At 45.9% G+C, this 23,545-nt stretch overlaps 1 protein-coding gene across 1 annotated transcript in view; it reads right to left on the reverse strand.

Moving 5' to 3' along the window:
* Positions 1–3,671: 3,671 nt before the first annotated feature.
* The window catches only part of LOC104571970 (peroxidasin homolog), a 40,123-nt gene continuing 20,249 nt past the window's right edge, over positions 3,672–23,545 (reverse strand). The window contains 19 exon segments of the mRNA XM_088527672.1: positions 3,672–3,767; positions 3,988–4,152; positions 4,154–4,268; positions 4,479–4,593; positions 5,363–5,571; positions 6,105–6,239; positions 6,696–8,199; positions 9,240–9,397; positions 10,137–10,245; positions 11,290–11,446; positions 12,333–12,445; positions 13,774–13,932; positions 15,122–15,238; positions 15,390–15,662; positions 16,152–16,321; positions 17,814–17,931; positions 18,821–18,990; positions 20,809–20,880; positions 22,477–22,548. Of these exon segments, the coding sequence (XP_088383798.1) occupies positions 3,672–3,767; positions 3,988–4,152; positions 4,154–4,268; positions 4,479–4,593; positions 5,363–5,571; positions 6,105–6,239; positions 6,696–8,199; positions 9,240–9,397; positions 10,137–10,245; positions 11,290–11,446; positions 12,333–12,445; positions 13,774–13,932; positions 15,122–15,238; positions 15,390–15,662; positions 16,152–16,321; positions 17,814–17,931; positions 18,821–18,990; positions 20,809–20,880; positions 22,477–22,548 (4,027 nt within the window).

The raw sequence follows: 23,545 nt of genomic DNA on the forward strand, positions 1-23,545 counted from the left end.
GTCTGTGGCTGGGCGAGCAGCTGGGCGCTGCCATCTGCAGTGTCCTGGGTGCCCCGTGATGGTCAAACAAGCTGCAGAAACCAGATGTCAGCATCTGGGTCTGGGGTTGGCTTGTTCCCATCCTTCCCCGGCACTGGAGGGCACAGGGAGACTTGAACAAAATCTCTTGCTCCCTCCCTATGAGAAAGGAGCACTTGGATAGACAGAGAACTGCCCTGGGCTCTTCCCCCACCTGCCCTGCATGCAGCCCTAGTGACATTTATCTTTGGGGTGAATTTACCTCCCTTTTAGCGTGGCTCTCAGAACAGAGGGAGGGGATGTCAGAGCAATGCACAGGATGGAGGCGCAGAACACCCATTCCTGCTTATTCCTGCAGCACTCCTGACAAGTCTAGCCCTCACATCATGCTCTATCATCAGGAAAGTGCCCTGCTTGCTTATGTATGCAGGGAGATTACCCGATTAGATCAAGCACAGACAATTTATACCTCACCCTTTTGAATAGGGACTTGGTGAACTTGTGGTTTGCAGAAGGAGGCTGGAGACAGATTTACCTTTACTGACCTGGGCCAGATTAGATTCTCTAGTGGTACAAGTGATAGACAAGTGCAGCTGATGTATATAACGCGTGAAGCTTTGGATCTTGATTTGCACCTAAATGAAAGAGTACTTGAAAATGACAGACACCCCTGAGGACTAAATACTGCCTCCGAGCTGGACCTACCAGACATGCAGAGCACACACTCATCGCTGCAGCCTCCTATCTGCACAGGACGCGCACGCACAGCTTGGAATCCCACGCCAGCAAAGAGGTGGTTGATACATCACAATCTTTTTCCAGTATCTTTTTATTTTCCTATTAAATTCCAGGAGCATCCCTGCTGCTTTGAATCCCTTTGGAACTATAACACACCTTAAAAAAAAAAAAAAAAAAAAAAAAAAAAAAAAAAAGGGAGGAAAAAACAGGCATGCTCATAAGAGTCGCACCATGGGAAGATGCTTGCACCGTGGGAAGGAAGGAGGGAGGACATAGCAAGAGAAAGGGGAAAAAAGGAAGTTGTTGTCTAACACATCAAGTATTTCTCTTAGTCCCTGCAACTGGCTTGCACTGATGCATTAAAATCAAACCTGTCCCCAAATCCGGGGCTGTGGTAGATACGCAGGGACGTTGTTTCTAGCACCACTGAAAAGCACCTCCAACGAGCAACGAAACCACGATGTGCGTGCAGCAAAGCTGGCCCCTTGTCCTGGCTTAGTTGCAGAGCACCTGGGAGCAATAAACACAGAGAGCGCTTTGCATTCATCGATGTGTCAGATACTGCACGCACTGTTCTCCCGGACTAATTGGTGGAAACCAGCAGCTCCCCTCCATTAATGAGAGCGCCCATTATATTTAATTATCTGAGGTTCTGTTGCAGGTCCTGTTATGTTCACACTCTAAATACATCTTCCAGCTATGAGCCTTTTGGGAGAAAGCAGAGGAGAAACATAAATCCAATTAAAAACCCGAAAGGGGAGAAGCTTGGAGAACGCAGTTCGTGCTTAGGAAAAAAGGCTTCTTAGCCCTGGGCACGTAACATCAGATCCGTTCACACGGCAACGTAATTGAGGACGCTCCGCTCATTATCAAGTGAGTGGCAAAGCCCAGGGTCTGATCTCAGCAATGCGGGACGCCCCGTTGGGCTTCTGTTTTGGGCATCCTGTTTGGAGGCACCCGGATGGCCGACTGCCTGGGCGTTGGGTTCATCTCGCTGGGTCACCGAGGGTTTGTTTGGGGGGTCGTGTGTGTTTGTTTGGTTTAAACCACAGTAAGGTTTCTCCAAGGGTTTCCTAGCACCAAAACTTGGGGATAGTTCATCCAAGAATGATTTTGCCTCATCATAGGTTGCTTAGCCCGAGTGCCATGGGACAGGGCAGACAAGGGGTGGTGCATGATGCCAGCATTGCATGGGGAAAAAAGCAGAACGGTGGCACTAAAAGGCACTCATCCTCCGCTTCCCATGCTGGGGACTACGGTAGGAAGTAGCATCTTGGCAGACGAGCAGTTCTGCCAGCACGAAGCAGGCAGTGCAGGGGCGCAGCTTATTCGCTGGACGAGTGTAGGAACAGTCAGGGGCTCGTAAACAGTCAGTGCAGAGGGTTCGGTACAGGCAGAAGTACAGTTGTCCTGGGCCAAGGAGCCATACAGGAGGTGAGGGAGGAGGCAGAGCATTGCTGGGTCTCGCAGACTGCTGTCTGGAGCCCTTTGTGGATTGGGCTGATCGAGACAGTAGGAGTGCAGGTCATGGGGCACCTGGAACGGCACAGGAAAGCAAACCCGCTGTATTGGAGACAGCTGGAGGCAGAGATTGTGTCTGGCTGGTCTGGGGCAACTGCAGCAAGAAAATAGTAATAGCCCTTTAGCAGTCAGAGACTTTTGGAAGGCTCTGTGAATCCCTCCAGTGCTCTACATGGATCTGCAAGACATAACCTGGAAAAGCTAATTCACAAGTGTCATACAACCATGCTGAAGTTGTAAAATTTCTAAAAGGGACTGATATTCCACCCGAACGTCTGCAAGGACCCAGAAATCAAATCAGTCTGGAAACCGGTATGGTGAGTCTGCAGGTCTCCTCTTCTGCTCTCCCCTGAGATTATCTGGGCAAACCAGCCTTTGCCAGCCCTCACCTGCAGCCTGGCTTCCAGAGGATGCTCCTTACAGCACGGACTGCCTGGGCGAACAGCACTTCTGCCTCTGCTCTTGTTCCTGCAGTAACCATTTGTGTCCCTGCAGTTAGCACTTGTGACACACACAAACTATTAAACACCTCGTCCAGACTGGCAGGTGCCAGTGAGTTGTTCACCTGGCTCTTTCAAGGCTGCAGAGACAGCCATGGAGACCAGAGTTAAAGCAGCCCATTCTGCTTTCCAGTTGCCCCTCGATACAGCCAACCAGGACTTGCAGCTCTCTGCGAGCACCTTGGATTCTTATCCTGCCACAGGCGAGTGGCAGCAGGAGTCCCCAGGTTGGCACATGCTTAGGGTGACCTGACATTTGCAACTGAATAGTCTCAGTCCCTTGGCCAGTGCTGAGCCAGGAGGGCACCGATGCTCCCAGGAGAGATGTGCAGAGTGACTCAGTGTCTGAAGGGAAAATCTCTGCCAATGCATAAGCAAATGAGGGGTTGCTCCATCTGCCAGGTGTCCTTGTCCCTTAGGAGGAACCAGTCCATCTACCATATGACTGTGCTCTGTACTATCACTCTCCAGAGAGGATTGGGGGTATTAAGCACTGTGGTATTAAGCACTGCTAGAAGAAATCTGCCCAGAGTCGCAGGAGAAAAGGCCTGAGAGAGACCTCACCCAGTCCTAGTCCATCCTATACTTATGTCTTTCCCCATCTTTGCCAAACCAGTTCTTAAAAGACCTCCAGGAATGGATATGCCTCGGTGTCCCCAGACAACCCATTTTAGTGAGTCACTAATCATTACTGTTCGAAATGGTGTCTAACCTGCTGCATTTAAGCCTATTACCTCTTGTCCCATTCATCACTCGATTGCTCCATTCCTTTCTACAACAGTCTTTTATGTACGTGAAGACTGCTAAGCTGTCCCTCCTGCTCAGCAACGCCCCCGTTGGACCCCAGCCCAGCTCAGGGCAAACATGCTGACCTTGTACGAACATGCAACACGGTCATCTTTTTCTCCATTTGTCTCCAGTCCTCTTCAACTGTCCGTACGCGCTACTGCTTCTGTGGTGCCACCTCAGCTGACTCTCCAGTACATTTACCTGTTGGAGATCACAGAAAAAAACATTAGTTTTAGGAGAAGCATTCTGCCCCTCTCATGCCAAATACCTGACAGATATTCAGGGAAATACAACTGAGTTGCCATTTATCATCTGAGGGGCCAAAATTGATTGCACAAGTGATCTTTCACTTGTCCCAAATACGAATTATCTGTACCAGCTCAAGCCACCACTTCTCTTGAGGTTCAGACTTGCATTTTACCTTGCAGTTGTAGAGGTATGAGCTTAACTTCACCCCTTCTTTCCTTACTTTCCCTCTTCTATACCTGCTTGCTTGCTCTCTCTGATAAGAGAGCTGCTGTTGGCTCTTAAATGCTCAGGAGCTTGCAGATAAATACTGCTTATGGTGTGACTTGATAGAAGACAAATACTAGAACTCAAAATTTTACCTGTTTCTGCAGGGAAGCAACCATCTTCTCTAGCTCAGCCACAAGGGACTCAAGATTCTCTCTGGAGGAAGGGCTTGGAGAAGGCACCTCATTTCTGGAGCCAGAGATAGAAAACGAACAGGATAATGGAAATGCTACAGAAGGCAAAATGATTCTCTCATCCCAGGAAGCTGACACCACAAAACACTCCCGATCTCCAGGCCTCAGTGCAGAATGCCAATTTCAAAAGCCCAAGTGGACTAAGTTATTACAAAGTCCTCGTATTTCTCAGAAAGCAGAGGCATAAGAAATGCATCTACCAGACCTGGGAAAGGCAGGCTTATGCTTGGAAGGGTTTTCTTGTGGGTAGCTGAATCCAGGAGATCTCTTGCTTCGGAACCGCTGAGAAAGAGCCTTGAATTGTCCACGTGTCTGGCAGTCTGGGGAAGGGAGAGAAAAACCTGCAATGAGCATCCATGCTTTGGACAGAACATTTTGAACTGTTTGTGAATAAAGCAGCGCTGCCATCCTTCACTGTCCACTCTCAACACATCAGCTGAACAAGGGAGGCAGCAAAGGGGCATAGGGCTCGTGTCCTGCTTGGATTACCCTGCCTTGGCTGGTCTGTATATCCACAACGTAGCATGGATAGACAGGCAGGATTTGCTGTTTAATAGCAGAGTTTTACAGACTCACAGACAGCACAGAGGTGATCAGGGGAAGGGGCACTCATCAGAATCAGGGGTCTCTGCAAGCTGCCTAGAGGCCAGCAACGCACCAAAAGAGATGCTACGACTGCCACATATTAACAAACTGGAGGATTTGTTGCCAAAGGATGTTGTGGAAGCCAGAATGGGGGATGGCTCAGATAGGACAGCAAGAAGATAAATCCACAAAAATACAGCACTGCTTTCTAGCTCCAAGTTCCTCAGCTACTGTACAGCTTAGGGACCACTGTGCCCATGCCCCATTTCAGTCCCTTCTGAGCACGAGCTGTGAGACAGAAGCCCTGAACTATGGGGACATTTGCTCAGGTTTGAGAGAGCTATTTTCCTCTTTGCATCCATTTGCTTCACACGGGCCTCTACTTCCCACAAAAAAGATGTCATTAAACCAGCTCCTGACACGTCACATAAGGTGACGATATAACAGGAATGCCACCCAGAATCATGCCCATGTCAGATGGTGCTTGAATGGCTTCATTCCTACCCTCACAACAGTCCTGCCACAAGCGGAGATCCACTGCTGGAATCTCTTCACAACCAACCATGCCCTGCGGGTATGATGCCACCTGGAAGACGTCTCTCTGGAGCTGCTGAATGTGGTCACTGTTGTCACAGATGACACGAGCAAGGGACGTCTGTCTGATCTGAGTCAGTTGTGCTGGCGTGAAGACCCCGGGATTCTCATACCAAAATCTGCAGGATTCGCAGATCATAGCGTGACTCAAGAGCACAAGGCAGTGATGGAGAAGGAGGCTAAGAGGGAGAAGAGCTGCCCTACTGTGTGACAGCACCCAGACCCTCCAAAAGGAGCTTCTATTCCAGCTTCCCATGCCATGTTGAACTGCAAACAGGGCCTGCCCTGTAGGAGGACTTTGCATAGCTATGAAGACAGTTTCTCATGAATCCCAGTGAGTTGCTGAATTGAACTGCCCAGAGACACTACTTACTCCAGACACAGTCCGTTGCAAGGGAATCCTGGAGCTCAGACAACTCCACTGTAGCAGTTAGGACATGGGCTGGCGGGCCCACAAATCACCTGCCCTAAGCGCATCACCAGGACAAGAAGAGTCATGTTAGCATGAGCAGCAAATGGGAATGGGAAGGAAGCTCCCGAGAGCATTTTCATGAGACATTGGACATATCTCAACAGCATTGATGTCCTGCAGTAGAATCAAAACAATCTTCCCAAATAGAATACCAAAGACTTAGGGTTCTAACGACAATACCTGTCTCCATCCCTCAGCCTTCTGAACTGCGTTGTTAAAAGGCACATCAGTGTTGGTCCAACTCTAGTACCAGGGACAAGATCTTCCACCATCAGGGCTGGAAACAGGTCAATATTTTTGGTAGTTCCATACAAGCTGCAGGATGAAAGACAAAAAAGATAAGGGACTGTCAAAGAATGAAGACAAGAGAAACCTGATTCCATCACAGGAGTGTGTACACAAGGAACTCATCTGGACAACACTTCTAATGGTCTTATCTGAAAAACAATGGACATACCTTGGAAAGAGTAACCTAATGTCAGCCAGTGCAGATAAGGTGCAATTTAGTGTCACTGGAAAACAGCTCCAAGGCTCAGTCTTCCAAACTATACCAATCCCTGATGACATTCCACTCAGAACCAGACTGACCACTTGGAGAGACCTAATATGTCTTGCCCCACTCTTAATCCAAAGCTATTATCCTATCTGAACATCTGTGGGTAGTAATATCTGGGGAAGGTTATTTGATGGACGTTCTAGGAAGAGCAGTAACTTTTCAGAAACTGATTTTCAGTAATCGTGATGCCTCCAAGCCTGGCCAGGCTACCGTACCTCCTGAGCTTTTCCCTGATCTCCAAGTTCTTTATCTCGTTTCTGAGGTCCTCAAACTCCTGTGCAGATGAGAGGTTGCAGAAGACCCTGAAATCATTGTAAGGTGGGATGCCATGGTCTCGCCCTCTCTGGATGTTGATAGCAGCCAAGTCCAGTGAGACTGAGTGTGCCATCGAGAAGAGCTTCTCTGTCAGCTCCATGTTGAGGAGTTCTGAAGGTACCCGCATTTTCCCAGGCACCCCAAACAGCCCGCGGAGGAGGGGGTCAATCCCACCCTCCTGTATGATCCTGAAAGGGGAGAAGAAGGCCTTGTGCAGGGGGATGTGGCCTTGGCGGATGGGCTGGAAGGTTTCATTCAGCCGGTAGAGGATGGGGTTGATCAAGGTGTGCCCAAAGCGGAAGGCAGCGGTGGCAAAGGCATTGAGGATCCCTGCATTGATGTTGGGGTTGTAGCCTTTGTACTCACCCATCATCTTCATTCCAGCTTCCCCGAGAATCTTGGGAAGCCACTGGGCATAGGTGATGTGTTGCATTTGGGCACCCACAATCTTCCGTGCCTCGTGATATAGGAGATCTCCATCCCAGTGGGGATTGAGGGTGGACAGCTCCCTGGCGATCCGGTTGTGCTCCCGGAACCAGAGTGTGTGCATGGCTGTGAGGCCCAGCTGCTCGTTGGCGCGGTGGTCTCCTGCGAGGAAGCACGGCACAGGGCTCTCGTTCTCATCCCTCATGCATTCGGTGGGCGGCCCCACAGCAAAGGGAAGAAGGGGCTTCCCCGAGCTGGGCACGACTTGCCCTTGCTTCAGCAATCCGCTCTGGTTGCTCAGATCCCTCAGCTCCTGCGATTCCTGCTCTGTACTGCCATAAACATTGGAGGCATCAATGTAAGAGGTCAAGTGGTTGATCTGCTCCCTGGCGTAGACGGAGTTCATCAGCAGCGAGGTCATCCCGCTGCCACACACAGGGCTCGAGCGGACGAAGAACATGCAGCGCCCATTCCTCACACGGGGGTCGTTGGCAGGAATCATGACGGAGAAGCAGGGAGGGTCATTGCTGCACACCTCGCTGCAGGGCGCTCCGTCAGAGAAACGGGACATGCTGATGGCTGCCACCGTCTGGTCCATGTCATGGTCCAGAAACTGGCCCCACTGCATGAGCATGTGAGTGAACTGGTCATCTGCAGTGATGGTCTCAGTGCCAATCATGGCTGTGGAGACAAGACGGGGCAATGGAAGGGGCAGGTCTCTGGAGTCTTCTGCCAAAGAAAATCCCCTCGGGAGGTTAAATCCGTTCTGGTAGGCTGGTTTGAGGAGTCTCTGGAAGGCTGTGAGAGACGCACCCCACATCGGGTGCTGGAGGTTGTTGCAGGAGCCATCGTGGCTCCTGTACTTCTTGTGGAAGCAGATATCCGAGCAGTTGGGCGTGCGGCGGTGGGCAGAGCAGCCGGAGAGATTTGCAATCATGTTCAGGTAGTGCGGGGAGACCAAGTCATTGTAACGATAGCCTGTAACGACGCAAAAGCAACGCATCAGAGCACGGCCACGTTGGCCAACTGGCTCCTGCCACCCCACATAACGGCCCTGATTGGAATCTGTTTCTGGGATTCTTGTGAGGGACAAGAAGACCTGATCTCTGATTTTGGTACTGCTATGTGATTTCTGCAAAGCAAACGAGATGCTGTATCATATCAGACCCAAAGAGAGGAAAAGGAGGAGAAAAGAGTTTAGTATAAACTGCCCAGACATCGAAATCTAAAATGTTAAACAGAGTAGCAAGCCGTGGGTATGGTCTTGGTCTCCATGCTTCAGGCAGTGCTGGCTTTATTTTTATGTCTGTCTGGGTTATTACTGCAGCCTCAAGCACAACTGATCACCCAAATTATACGTGACAAGCAGCAGGGAAGCTGTCAGAGGCTGCTGGGGCCCTGCGCTCCGTGAAATGCTGAAGAAGGCTGAGTCGTGGATGCTGACAGGGCCACGGGACAGGAGGCTGCAGCCGACCAGCCCGGACTAGCCCTGCCGCTTGGAGCGAGACTCCTCGCAGGCTGGAACACATCCAGGCACAAATATTTATGTGCCCTAGCGTACATGATGACTAGCACGTATAGGTAGAAACATGCTGTGTATGAGAACATAAAGGAAATGCCGCCTCTCTTCCCCCTGCAGAGAAACTTAATCTCAGGTCCATAAAGGTACGTACAGGCCCATCCCTCTTGGAATTTATGGGAGGTAGATAGCTAAATATTTTTAAGGATTAGGGCCTCAATAGCCCCTCAGGAAGTCTTCAGCAAAATGGGGAAGTGAGCTGGAGTTTCCCGAGTACCACACTGATACACTTACCACAGGACCAGCCCTCCAACCGCTGTAAAAGTCATTAGATGCAAGAGAACTGCAACCCTGACAACACATTTCTTGACATGCTCCTGACTGATGTGGGCTTTTGGTACAATGTTGTGCATTTTATCTTTCTGGATAAATTGTGGTTTTACTTAAATCTTACACAGAAATCTATTCAGAGTTAAAAGGGGAAACACATCTTCCATACCTGTGACATTCATATCCACGATTAAGCCTTGCTGCACGTGTTCCTGAATCAGCTGCAAGGTTCTTTCAAAGATCTCACCCGCCCTGGCTGTTTCAATGGTATAGGGGTCTCGGGGGTAACGGAAGAGAGCCAGAAGGTCATTGGGAGTCTTGGGGCGCCTGTCGCAAAGAATAAGGGTGATGCACAAACATTAAAATGAGAATGTTGCTCAGAGCAATGAGACACTGCAGGGAGCAGCAGGCAGCTTCCAAGCCTTGTCTGGTGCTCAGCCTCAAAACCTAGTGCATATGAATGATGTGGCTTTCCTGCATATGGCAGATGATTAAAGGCAGGATATTTTTTCCCTGAGAAAATGCACACATTTAATTTCCTGAGCATTTCCATTTTCTTCTGCTGAAGTATTTTTCGCTTTTCAACAACTGAAAACCAGAGGTTTTGGGCTTAACTCTTTCAATAAGAAAGCTTATTTTTATATAAGAGGGAATTTCCATTTGCTTGGAAATAATTTTTCATTAAGGAAACGGTTATAATTATATTATTATTCATCCTGCACTAAGTCAGGCGCATTTATAAAATGATTATGCTGATTCTTTTCTTTTCTATGCACTATCTCTAGAGCAAACTCCAGGTGACAAAATCCATGTAGCATATATATATGTCATAGAAGGTGATATTAATTCATAGGATGTTTTCAGAATTCCAAATACCTTCCTGTTATGAATCTTTAATTCATTCTTACACCTACGTGGTGTAGCTTCAATCTCCAGTACTTGAAGCAATGCTGTAGCTTTTATTATAGATTGTCACGAATAAAATGAGATTTCAAAAGCTTGGTTCAGCATCTCTTTTATCTCTTCTCTGCTTCACACCTGTGATCTTGGTACTTCATGCACTTACTTGCTAAACAGCTCGGTGCGTGTTGAATTAATGGCATAGTCCACACTGCTGATGGCTTCCCGTAGTGATGTGGCTACAAACATGTCACCACTCCGACCAACATCCATGGCTATCCAAAAGAGAGAGAAACAATTTATTTACTTTGTTATCAATTTCTCTTCCAAGCTCAAGAAAATCTATGCATCAGAATGAGCATCATAGTAACTCCACTTCATGTAGAATGTCATTAACCATTTGCCATACGAACAACAGGAAACATTTAAACAAATATTCTGAAAGAGAAATTAACTGATAGAAAAGCCACAGAAAAACAGGTGACTTTGCGGGGAGGTATCTGTGTATCACACACATGGCATCTGTTGCTGTAGCACTTTGTAAATACATGCCTATTCTGGTTTGTCACAGCTAAGCAAACCAGTTCCCATTTAGCTACATTTGGCTGCAGCAGGAAGCTGGAAAATGAGGTTCCAAAGAGGCAGAAATCATAGAAATTATCTTATGAATAATTTTAAGCAACAAAGAAATTACAGATTTTCAACTCCTTGCACACAATCCCTGTATAGAACATGATTTTAAATTTGTCTAATAAGCTACTCACTATTCATGCCAGTTATTCCTGCGTGCTTCAGAAATATGCCTCTCCTTAAGTTTTTAACCTTACTGCTCACTTTTGCATTTTTTCCTTATTAGTTCTTCCTTACCCTCCTCAGAAGCACAATTTCCACACTTGACCTCTCATTTGATCAGCAGAAGAGTGACTCTTCTTTATTCATTACAGTTTCTGTTTAGCCTTCCCTAGTACAGAGAGATGTAGTTTGAAACCTAGAGAATCATTTCCCAGTCCCAAGGGATTCAGTGAATTTTTAAAACCCCGTATTTGTCCCGGCAATGCTGTTCTTGTCCTTCCTCCTTTAGTGCATGAGGTTACGGTCAGAGAGTGAACCAGGAGCACGTTAGCACATTTTAATAAGTTACTGTCTCTCAACGGAGACGCGGGAACTACAAGCACATTTGTGACTGGCCTCTCTATACAAATGCTAAAGAATTAACAGAATTATCCTTGAAAGAAAAGGCATCAATAGAGCATAACTGCTTCCTTACATGAGAGCAAGAGACGAGAGGAGGTGCTAAAGGCTCTCAGGAGATACTTTACCAGTGATGGTGAGCTGCATCGTGCTGGAGGTGAAGCCAAAGGGGTTTCTTGCTATGCACTCGTATCTGCCCTGATCAGCCACGCCGAGGTCTTGGATGGAAAGGGTCCCCTCTGGGCTTACGTGGAACTTGCCACTCTCGGTGATCTGGATGCCGTCCTGTTGCATGATCAAATGACAGAACAAGGTGTCAGGGTATGGAGAGCCTCCTGCATCCCAGCAAAGCCACGAACAGATGCGATTAACTAGTGTGGCCACCAGATGTTAGCATTGCTCTTCCAGAAAAAACAGGAAGGCCCCAAAGCACAGTCTGATCCCGTCTTGCTGGACCCACTGCAGTGACATCCTTCACCCTGAACTCCCTTCAGGCACTCACTGCAAGGCTGGAGCCCAAGGCAAGCTGCAGGTCACCCCTAAGACACCTCTGTAGCATAACTCAGGCTCCTGCATCTTCCATATTATTTCTTCCATGCCTGACTGTGCTGACAAGCAGGATAAGTCCCCGGGAAGGTTGCAGGTATCCTGGCACAGCAGGACAAAGCCTGGAAAGCTCCACCTACTTAATTTTTTAAAACAGTAGCCAAATTGCAGTGGGGTTCTGATGGGCCATGGCTTTGCCCCATCAAAGCTGGAGCCGGCCAGAGTTGTTACATAAAAGCATTACATCCCAATTCTGCCAGTGGGAAACCTGAAAATAAGGACTAGCTACTTTAAAGGTATCTTTATATATATATATACTCATTCCACGAATAGTCAAAAAATGTTAACAACATCCTGGGAGAACAGTTGTTTGGAAGGACATTATTTTTTCTGGAAGGAAAAGCAAAAGAAAAAGGCAATCTGCATTGCTCAGCTACAAACCTGAGAAAAACAAACCTTCTTTTAAGTCACTTAAAAACACAATCAGCGGAAAAGTTGGTCTAAACATTTCTTCAAGCACAACTTCTTCCATGCCTGCTGCACAAAGTGCTTGAGCTGGGAGGGCTTTTTAGCCAGATGGCTGTGCAAGGTCGGTGGTGACTGTCAGGCAATAGGAGGCTGTTACCTTGACCCAGGTTATGGTGGGTCGTGGGTCTCCTTGGGCAGCGCAGGTGATCGCGACATCCTGGCCCGTCTCCGCCACCACGTCTTGCGGGGGATGAAGAAACACAGGGATCACTGTGAAACAAAGGAAGAAGGTCACCAGAAGGAGAAATGCTCTGAGGAAGAGACACATCGTTGTTTGAAACCTCTCGGTATTAGGAAATCAGAGCTGCTGGGCAATTCACACTGTTGCAAGAGCATCACGAATTTATATTCATTACTTTCTGCTACTATTCATGTCTCAGCTTGGGACAATTCCATAGGAATGTGTCAGAATCTTTAAGTCAAAGATTTTCTAGAAGAGATATTCTAGGTGAAATAACTATTGTGAATTGATGCAGGGATTACTGTATGAGGCTCTATGGCATGGGTTGGTCAAATCAGACTAATGGATCATATCGATCCCCCTGGTCTTGCAGTAATTTGGGAATTCTTCATCTGAAGCATTGCTACATTCACATGTTTCTAGCTGTTTTCCTTCTCTGCAGTTCACCACTGGTAAAATTCTAGCATATTTGTGAAACAGCAGGGGTATTTTCTTGTTGAGAAAGCTCATTTATATGGGAATAAAAAAAAAAAAAAAAAGAAAAGAAAAACATGAAGGATTTCTGCGTGACTTGTGTTTTATGAAGGCCTGATTCTAGAATACCTGAATTTAGGCTGAACTACATTCTAGTAGTTAACGTTTAAGACAAATATATCTGAACCAGAAATAAATCTCGCTGGTAAGTAATAGCTTTTATTTTTTTGCAAAATATTTAATTTTTAAAAATAGTACAATTTATTTGGCAGGAAAGCCAAAAAATATGAATAAAAAGAAAGAACAAAGCACAAGAATGTAATTAATTAAACTTTCTTCAAAGTCTCCAACAAATATCCTCTGTTTCCTATTCTTAACCAAAATCATTATTCATAATAGCAACTCCCAAGCACATTAAAAAGCCCCATCTTCATTTGTCACTCAGCTGGTCAGATATCATTGCTCATCTGATGGGTGACAACTTGTCAATGCAATTGGTTACTTCTGATCATATAAGCCCTGCCCTAATGTTTATTTTTTCAGATGCAGACTGATACGGTCCCTGCTCCCTTTTGCTCCCATCAGATGGGTGTCATTCCTGCAACTGTACTTTATAGACAACAAAAAATATTAAAGTAATGAAAACTAAAGCAGCTTCTTCCAATTTATAACATATAACTGGAAAACTTGTTGAAGTTTACCACCAACTGAAGGAGCTTTTATGGCTGGACTTCTGCTCCCATGCAAAAGCAAAATCACATCTCAGGGGAATTAGGGCAATTCCTTGCCTTGTCAGACAATGCATTATTTAGCATAATATAGACTTAATGAAATCCGTTTGCCAGCCCTTATTACTCACAAACTCGAGCTTTGACCAGCTTACCCCTGGGGGTCACAGACAGCAGCACTGGGAGGCTCTTCACGCCGATGGCACTGATCGCGTGGCACTCGTACTGACCCTGGTCGTGCAAAGCCACCCTCATCACCCGCAGGGTACCGCCGGAGAGGATGCTGTGCCTCCGGTCATTTGGCAAAGGCCCCCCTGGTCAATTGAAAACACAAAAAAGCAGGTTAAATGTTTGTTAAATATTTTACTGGATCAAAACACACTTTTTGCACTTTTCAGCCTACTGACAATCTTTGCAAAATATTCAGTTTTGCTGTAAACCAAAGTGTCTGCTATTTAGTCATCTCTAGTACCAAAAGGAATCAGACTCCTCTGCACACTATCGAGAGAGAATGAGCTACATTCCATCATTTCTTCTCCTCTTAGTGAGTCTTCCACTAAAGCATTGTAAAGTTTAGTTAACCTTTGCTGAGTGACCTACTGAACCTGGTTACAAAATAGTTTTATTAATCCTCATTAATCCTCACAGTGCTCCATTCAATCTCTCTCTCTGAGAGGTATCTTCTGAAATCTGGGCAGCGGAATGGAATCAGTTAAAGGAAATGGAGAATGTGCTGGTGAAGGAGAATTTCAGCTGGTCCTTCCTAGCTCGGTGTCAGGGCTATTGCTGTGGAAGCTGGAATACAATAGCCATGAATTCTTCACAGAACTGAACCATTAATTATGGCTTATGAAGCATGAGGAAAAGTTGGAGGGCCTCTGGGCCAAACATTGGCTTCTGTCCCAGAAAGTGTTAGATAGGATCAACTCAGTGGAACCAGAGCTAACAACCACCGGAGACTCCAAAAGTTCACCACCACCTGTTGGCCAAAAGTGCTTTTTCCTAAGCAAAAAGAAATGGCAGAACTGTATCAGGGTGAACTGGTGCTCTCCTGCAGCACTTGTCGCCAAGAGGACAAGATCATAGAATCATGATCACAAGATCAGTGACAGTGATGGAGATCTGGTGCACAGCGATACCCACCAGCCTGGCATGTCCAAACTTGGCCCTTTTGAATGAGACAAGAAGCCAGACCAGGAGGAAGTTCAGGGCTTTGAGGGTTTCATGTGGATGAGAAAATGCACACTGCTTCCTTCCCAAATGACAACTTTGGTTATCAGAGACCTAAAAGTGCACTTTCCTTCCCCAATATTTAACACTAATCTTGTTGACCTAAGACCCCTAATATGACTAGGTCTGTGCTGTGGTGTGTTCCTATCTCATCATCTGTCAGGTGTCATCACCGTAATTCATTGCCCTGTATCAGTAGCTTAACTGTTCTCATCCACACCTACAGTGGGTGCCACAGAAGAGAGAGAAAACCCAAGACAAGTGAGGAAGTACCTGCCCTTGTCCAGGCAATAACAGGCGCAGGATGACCCTCGGCAGAGCAGGGGAAATCCACACTTTGCCCCTCAGTTACCGTCTGGTCGGTGGGGATGAGGAGAAACCTGGGAGAATCTGGAGGAGGAAGTAATGACAGTGCAATAGGCAAAAAATTCACACAAAAAAGCTTGAATTAATTTGGAGCTACTGGGAACCGAACTGGTCACAGTGTATACGGCTTAAATGAACACCCACTGATGGAGTGTTTAGCCCAGGGACTCCTCACCTTGCACGATGATCTTTGCAGTAGCCTGGATGGAGCCCTCGGTGTTGCTGGCGTTGCAGTTGTACTGCCCCTGGTCCGAGAAGGTGACGTTCTGAATGTAGAGCCCTCCAGAGCTGGTGATGGCAAAACGGGAGTCCCGTGGTAAAGGGGAGCCTGTGCCCAGTGTCCAGCTGATGCGAGGGTGGGGGTGCCCGGAGACCCCACACTCCAAGGTGACGCTTTCCCCAACCAGCACTTCCGTGTTCTGCGGCTGGATCACAAACGTGGGCTTGGCTAGAAAGAAATGGAGAGCTTCAGAAACCAGAAGCCATGTTGCCTACCTGCTTATGGACACAAGCCCCTTGGACTTCCCTTGCAGTCCAGCTACTCTTCACCTAGCTCTTCCCTGTCCTCCACATCTTCAGTGGGAATAATTCCCACAGCACTACTTCCTTCGTTTCATTTTCTTCCTCTCTGTCACAGACTACTGACACATTCTCCACTTCCATCTTCCCTTCACCCTTGACACTTCTGTGCTGCAGAACTCTCCCCAATCTCTAAATTCTCTCCCACGTCTCAGGTTATCTCCAGTCTCTAAATCCCCTGTATTTCACTCCCATGAAGAACCACCTCATGGCTCAGACCACGATGCTGTTAGCCACTCTCTGCCCCATACACCAAGAACAACCTGCTGCACGCAAATGGAGATTCAATCTGACCAGCTCCATTTTCAGCCCCCAGCACTCCCAAACCAGGCCTTCCAAAGCAGGCAAAGCTCATTACATGGGGTGCCAAAATAGCGCAGGACGACTCCCTGCGTCTTGACCTCCCCAGCTATGTTCTTGGCCATGCACTGGTAGACGCCCTTGTCCGACTCCTTGGTGTTCTGGATCATCAAGGTTCCATCTTGTAACAGGTTAAGACGGTTGTCATCTTTCATGTCAATCTCGTTACTGAAAAACAGCCATGAGGAAGGTAAGTTTGGAAGGAGAAGAGCCCAGTGTTCTTCCTAGCAGATATCAGGGGTGAGGGAAGGCTTTGTATATGCATTGTATAAGCTGGTGTGCCCTGGAGCTATTCTGAGACTTCATGAAGTCTATAGCAAGAGTTATGATTTAGAGCGCTGAAATTAGGTTCCAAATAGGATTTCTCCCTGTGTGTGCCACTTTTTGTATTACCACCCACCACTTAGGATATTAACAGCCCATTGGGAGAGAATACTGTTCTCATGCAAAAGTATTGTTGCTGTTGTCAGGACATCTTGGCCTGGAAGTTTATTCTCATTATTTACTAAAATAAGTATAGTAATTAATTAATATAGTCATTGTGTGCAGCCATGTCTATCTGAACAAGGCTCAAAGGCCTCAGGGGGCAAAGAGCTCTGAGTAATTCACCATAGGACCCCAAGAGAGTTTGGATTCCTTTCTAAGGTCTGAGAGCTGTGAAATATCTTCTTTCTTTCTACAGTGATCTGCAACTCCTGGAATCCAGCCCATGACAGAAGGTCCCCTTGCTGCATCCCATTTGTCGAAGCACAGAGAAATCCTGGATGGCTGCGAATGACGGAAAAGAGAAAGGACCCTCTCCCCTCTAGGACAAAGGCTGAATCCACTTGCTGGGCATTTATTTAATTCCCCTGGTATCTCCTCACTGTAGTCATACCTAGTCTGGGGAACATTTATTATCATTACCCCTCTTACAATGCTATAATTGGGAGCCTGCCAGCATTTCCCTAACAAAACCTTCCTTCCAGGGGACTTAGCTCAGCCATAAACTTTCACTCTGTGCTGAAACTTTGCCTAGCAGGGAGTTAGCTGAGGGATCACACATTGATCATTTTTATTAATATCTAGGCCCTACTAGGCTCCCACAGATAAGAAGCTCATAAAGCAGCTAAGTAACTTCACTTCCATAATGGGCAACTGCTCAAGCACAGAATGTTTTACTGTGTAACATTTCCCAGAATTTTTTTGGCACCTACAAAAAGCCAATATTTTTTCAGTGTTGCTGTATAGAATATTAATCTATATGCTGCTTTGCAATATCCATCTTTCAGTCGAACACAGTGACTTTCACTTTGGACCCAGGGACAAAAACCACCTCAGCAGTTAAAAATGGCAAGTACAGTGTTTTAGAGTGACAAGAATACTTTTTTTATTATTATTTTTTTTTAAATTCAGAGTATACTTATGGGAAAGTTATAAACTCTTGGAATCCATTTCAAATGCAGATGAAACATTTCAAATGCAGATGAAAACACCACTTGTATTAAACGGTCACCAGAGAATGCTATTGAAATGAAAGTAAATACAATTCATGGAATATCCATTTCTATTTTTTTTTTTTATGTTGAATGAACTGTTTTTTTGCAATTACAGGCAGTAGCTGAAGAGCTTGACACTTGGTAGAAACCTCTGCTACCCCAGGGCTCACTGTGAGACTTACTTGTTGTGCAGCCATATAATGGCAGGCTTTGGGTTGCCCTCTGCCCTGCAGGTGAAATAAACAGTGTTTCCCAGGTGGACATCAACATCGTGGGGCTCCGAGGTGATGCGAGGGCTCTCTGCAAAAGACCATTTTAACACAACCCATTCTAGGCAGCACAAAGAACATCAATGCAAACCCTACACTCCACACCACTGCCTCCCCTGGCCAGAAGTCATCAGTGGCTAATTCACTACACACTTTATTTTAAGATGTCTTAAGCAAGTCCTAAGCAAGTTAAGCAATATATGGTTGTGCTAAAATGGGAAGTTTACATAAATGCTTTGGAGTCCTTGACCTTCATTCAGAAGAGCACTTACTCATACACTTTATGCTCACTAGTAATGTGGGAAAGCCAACCAGATTACTGTGAAGATTGAGAACTTGCCACCTTTCCAGTGAAAGGCCGGTGCTTTTACACCACACACTGCAACTTAATGACAGGTAAGTGGCTTCTGGGATTCCAGTGGTGGATCGAAACCACCACAGCCACGTGATCAGGAGTGCTGACCCAGTACAGATGTGCTCTGCTGGCTCACATCTGCTAAAAACGGTAGGTTAACATTTTGCCAGCAGGCTTCATATCGACTCAGATATCAGCTGGCTGCATCATTAGAATTTAATGCTGAATTATGTATCATTTGTCTTCCTACAGCTGGCATTACACCAGCACAAAAGCCTGGTGCCAGCAAAACCTTCCCACCAGGTGCTCCGGCTAATTTGACAGACATCCCACTGTGCACCATGCGCAAACCAGAACAAATTTATATTAATGGCTAAGGAACCGTGGCACCGGGCAGATGTCAGGGACAACCCTTGTGCAGGGTTGAACACCCCTTCCGTGTCCCAGCTCAGTGAGTCTCGGTCCCTGGGCCCCCAGGTGGTCTCTCTAGACGCTCTCCTTGCTGGAGCTGAGTTTTGGGGGGCAGTTTGGTTTGTGCGTGGCGGGGTTTAGCCATGGCTCTCACCACAGTGGAACTCCCGGGCCGTGAGGGTGACGATGGAGCGGCCGTGCAGCTCCCGCGGTGCCTCGCACGTGGCGGCCGTCTGGAGGCTGCCCTGCTCCGCCGACTTCCTCAGCAGCTCCGCCAGCCACATCAGGTCGCAGTCGCAGAGCAGGGCGTTGGAATCCAGCCGCCTGCGGGACAGAAGGAAAAAAAACCATTAAATCCCTCCCCAGCCTCCAGCCAGCTCCTCTGCCTCCCCTCGTGCATCGCTCGTCCATCCAAATGGAGCATCCCTTGGCTGCTGTTTCCCACCTTCGATGACACCCAAGTAGAGATTCAAGGTGTTTCATTCTGACAGCATTTTAATAGGATCCTTAATTGGGTCAGAACTATTTTTTTGTTGAGAAACAAAGAGAATTCATCAGCCCTTCCAGTTTCAAACGCAAGTTATTCTCCTAAGCTCAACCATGCATCCTTGTGTTGATTTTGGGCAAAAAGAGACACTGAAATAGTGAAATTCCCCACAGGATGGAGATTTCAGCCCTTGCTGAACTCTGTAAAAGTGGCAGACAAGGCTGCTTCTGTTGAAGTTCTCTGCGTCCTTTTACCCTCATTTCAAACACTACTGCCTAATGCACAGATATTTCACCTGCCCTCAAACTGGAAAACTGTGTACCCAGCTGTCCAGATGCTAAAATTTAAATTCACAGCTTATTTGTATGAGCACCAAGACAGGCATGCATTTTTATTTTTCTTTCTCAGCGAAAGAAAGAGCAAAAGACTTACATGCTCAAGTGAACACGTAGTGAATAACAGCAATGTGATAGTCCACTGGCATAAGCCATTAACAAGAGTACACTGAAATCAGTAAAAAAGACTCCCCATTGATTTTAGTAGGCTTTGGATCAATCTTTTTCTGTGGTCGATTGCTAGATGTTGTATCATTTCTGCATGACTGGAAAGAACTTTTTATTACTGCAAAATATGCCAGAGCCATTGCCGAATGATTGAATGACCTCCCTGTCCACCTTCTCCTTCCACTGACCTCATTACTATGTTCAGTGCTATGTATTTGGATAGGAGAAACTACAGGGAACTCATTTGATGCCTCCTTCCCCCCTGAGAGCTTTGCTGCGGATGGGTCTTGGCCATCTTGAAAAGTGTTCTATTTTAACAGATAAGCAGTTGAGAACGGGGGTTCTCACGCAATGCCACAGTGCAGCATTTTGTAAACCTACCTTTTTCTCTCTGACACACAGAGATAAAATTTCACAAGTTATTATCTGCTAAAGAAACATGACGCACTGTTCCCATTGTAGAGAGCGGGGAAGGCTGCAGTGAGAAGCACATTATTCTTTTGCAGTTTGAAGTCATGGCAGAACCCCAGAATTCTGCAGTTTTTGCCTCTTTCCTAAAACTAGTCACAGAACTCATTTCCAGAGATTATAAAAGACAAACAGAGCTGAGCTCTGAAGGATTTAAGCAAGCAAAAAGCAAGCTTATGAGATGCTAAGGTTAAGAGGGAATAACACATAGGGGCATGGATAAGCATTGCGCACCCCGGCAACCTGCTGAGTATTTTCAGTCTCTACAAACAAGACTTTCGTTTTACAGCTATCGTTTTCCTTCCACGCGAATATATTGATCTGAAGTCATGATTGAGGTCATATCTGTGACCTGGACTTTCCAAGTTTTTAATGATGCTTTTTTTATGGGCTCCAACCATGTAGGACAGCAGAGAGCTGTGAAGACTTTCCAGGAAAAATTTCCTGCTGCATTATTGAGCTCTAAGAAGATTATAGATAGATTATAATTAGACACCTGCAGGAAGAAACTCCTAGCTGGTTAAATGAGCTCTCACATCCAACCCTAACCATTTAGTATAATTAACAGTGGTCTTAGAAGTGCAACAACAAGAATCTTTGCCAGACGGGCAGATTTCCCCTCAGCTCTTGGCCATCTGACCAAAGATAAACAATCGTTCTTTGCAGGCAATGTTTTGTACTTACAGCCGTTTGAGGGATTCCAGTTGAGAGAATGTCCCTGGATGAATCCTAGAGATTTTGTTGTTGTGCAAGAATCTGTAATGGAAGAGCCCATGCCAGCCAAAGCATTATTCATTATTTACACTACACAGATGATAACATCCTAGGTCGAGACTCAATTTAAATAAAAAGGCTGCTCACCAAAACGGAGCTCAGATTTAAATTTACTGCATGTGTTTCTGTGAGCTATAGGGATTTCATTCATTTGCAGGAGAGTGCGATGCAGGATACCAAAGCAAAAGTGGGTGTGGGTGGAAATGGTGACTCAAGATGTGATGTAACAGATTTAAAGTGGACCCTTAATCTGCTGCGTGCTCTGCAAAGGGAGGAGAAAGGGCATGAAATCCCTGCAGACTGGTCCCACCCTGTGTTTTCTGTGCCTGGGTCAGCCTCTGTGCAGAAGGGACCTTTTCTTTTTTCCCCTCACATAATATAGGGAAATTTTACAAGTCACTAAAGCAAGGTTCCTGCAGAAGAGGCTGGACTCCATGTGCCCAAACTCAGTGCAGTGGTTAATCCAAACCCCTGTGTAAATCTTGTGCTAGAGTATTTTTTTCCCCCTACACCCCATGTGCAAAGCTTACCTCTGAAAAGGACAAGGGAAATTCTCACTTACAGAGTTTTAGGCACAGATAAAATTCCTGGTTCTTAGGAAAAAACTAATCATACTAAAGTGCACCCCTGAGGACCAGGATGGAATAATTAACTCTCCATTTTCTTAAGGGAGGGTGAAATTTAGTTACCTAAAACTCACAAAAGCACATTAACAAAAGATAGGAAGTAATTTAGTTAAACCATGGAACAGAAAAGAAATAGGAAAGCAGTGCAGCTCCAGGGCAAACGTATGGATACACGTGTGTACCCACAACCTCAGCCTAGCTGCCCGGCTGGGATCCTGACAACGCTGCCTCTGAAATTTAGATTCAATTCTGGTTTGGATCAAATACAGAGACTGAGATCAGCCATGGTGTATTGGATCCAGGTCTGAATTTTCTGAGGGGTGTTTGGATCCCGTGATATTTTTCCCCAGCACGCGTGGATTTCAGGTATGTTTCTGCAGAGCACAGAGAGTTTTGCTGGTTTCAGTGCAAGGTGAAAACCTTCACTTGAACCTTTACCCTACGGCTCCAGCAGGACCATATGCAATACCAGGGAGCAAGAGACACAGCTATTACTTTCCTAGCTGGTTTCAAGAAGGAAACATGTTTTTCTTCATAGATTTCTTTTCTGACTTTGTTCCATTTCCACCCTTTTTTTTTTTTTTTAATATACGCTGCCCAGTAGTGACTAATGTTGACCTTAAAGTTACACTTCAGTATTTTAATGCAGTTTGGCCAACTGTAGGGATTTCTGTAGATTTATCCCTGTTTATGTGGAAACATGAACATAACACAACATGGGGAATTCCCTTTGTAATCTCAATAATCTGTGTAATTCACAAGTACTTAAAGTTTCCTCATTTAAGGATATTCTTTTCTGAATTTCTCACCATTTAATACATCATACAAATAAAGCCCTGGTAAGATTCTGGTATAAAGCTACAGAAATGTCAGTATTCCACAAAAATCTTTTTTTTTTCCCCCCTAGTAGTTGAGAATAACTATTCACCAGCAAGTTCCCATCTTTACTTACAGCCTTTCAAGTTTAGACAGGCCACTGAAAGTCTCTGGCTCCAGGGTTTCCAGATTGTTGAAATGCAGGTAACTGTCACAAAGAAAATCAGAAAGGACAGAATTTTACATCACAATTTTAAAAATAGGAGATCTTTCTAGATCAATCTAGCAACAATCACTAATTGGTCATCACACACCTCACAGCAGACCCTTAGGAGTCATCATTCTCTCCAGTGTCTCCAATTTCCATGTGAAAAAAAGGCAGCTAGCCCTTTTTTTGCTGTGTTCTGCATTAGTCTTTCTCTGAATAAACTGTAAATCCCACACACAGCAGGACAGATTTTCTAAGTTCTTCTCTTAAACCTAAACCATCCCTTTCACTACGAATTACCTGTTATATGGTTAAGATTCAGGAAGAATCTGCTGTTCATGGAGAGTCCGCTCACTACCATAAAGGAATTTTGTCTGTCTTTCTCCTGGTGCCCAACATGTCTTTGGTCATGGACGAAGAAACAGCCTTACTATAAGGTACCTGTTCCCAAACTAGGAATTGCAACATGGAATCATGGGTTTGCAGAGATTTCCTTTGGAGATGACAGGCCTGAACAACCTGAAAAAACTTTGAGATTGGTCAGGTGGGACTAGTCATATCCAAAAGTTTCCTACAACCTGAATATTTCTGTAGTTTCAACAGAGACTTCCAGCAAATGCTCCTCACGTAAGAACAGAAGCTTCCACAAACTGCTTTCATTGAGCTATTTTGTTTCAGCGGAGGAGAAACGCAGGCCCAAAAGACAGAGATGGCAGAATCAGCTGAAACGCCAGCATCTAAACAATACATTCATGTAAGATGGTTCTTGCTAACAGCAGTTGATGCTTTTAGTACCACTAAAGTCTCAAGCGTGGCCTGCTGTTCCAGAAGCAGGAAGGCCAAAGAGACCTTCTGCACTACCCCTTACCATCAGGAATGGAAACCTGGGGTCTCCATAACAACACACATCAAAATATTTGAGATTCCATGTTCCCTGTGCCATTAACTGGCATGATTAATACACTCTTGAGTTTTCGATGGGTTTTAACATGCTTTC

This window comes from Tinamus guttatus, unplaced genomic scaffold, assembly GCF_059628265.1.
Source record: "Tinamus guttatus ecotype Peru unplaced genomic scaffold, ASM5962826v1 Tinamus_guttatus_pri_ptg000027l, whole genome shotgun sequence".
In the NCBI taxonomy this organism is placed as follows: domain Eukaryota; kingdom Metazoa; phylum Chordata; class Aves; order Tinamiformes; family Tinamidae; genus Tinamus; species Tinamus guttatus.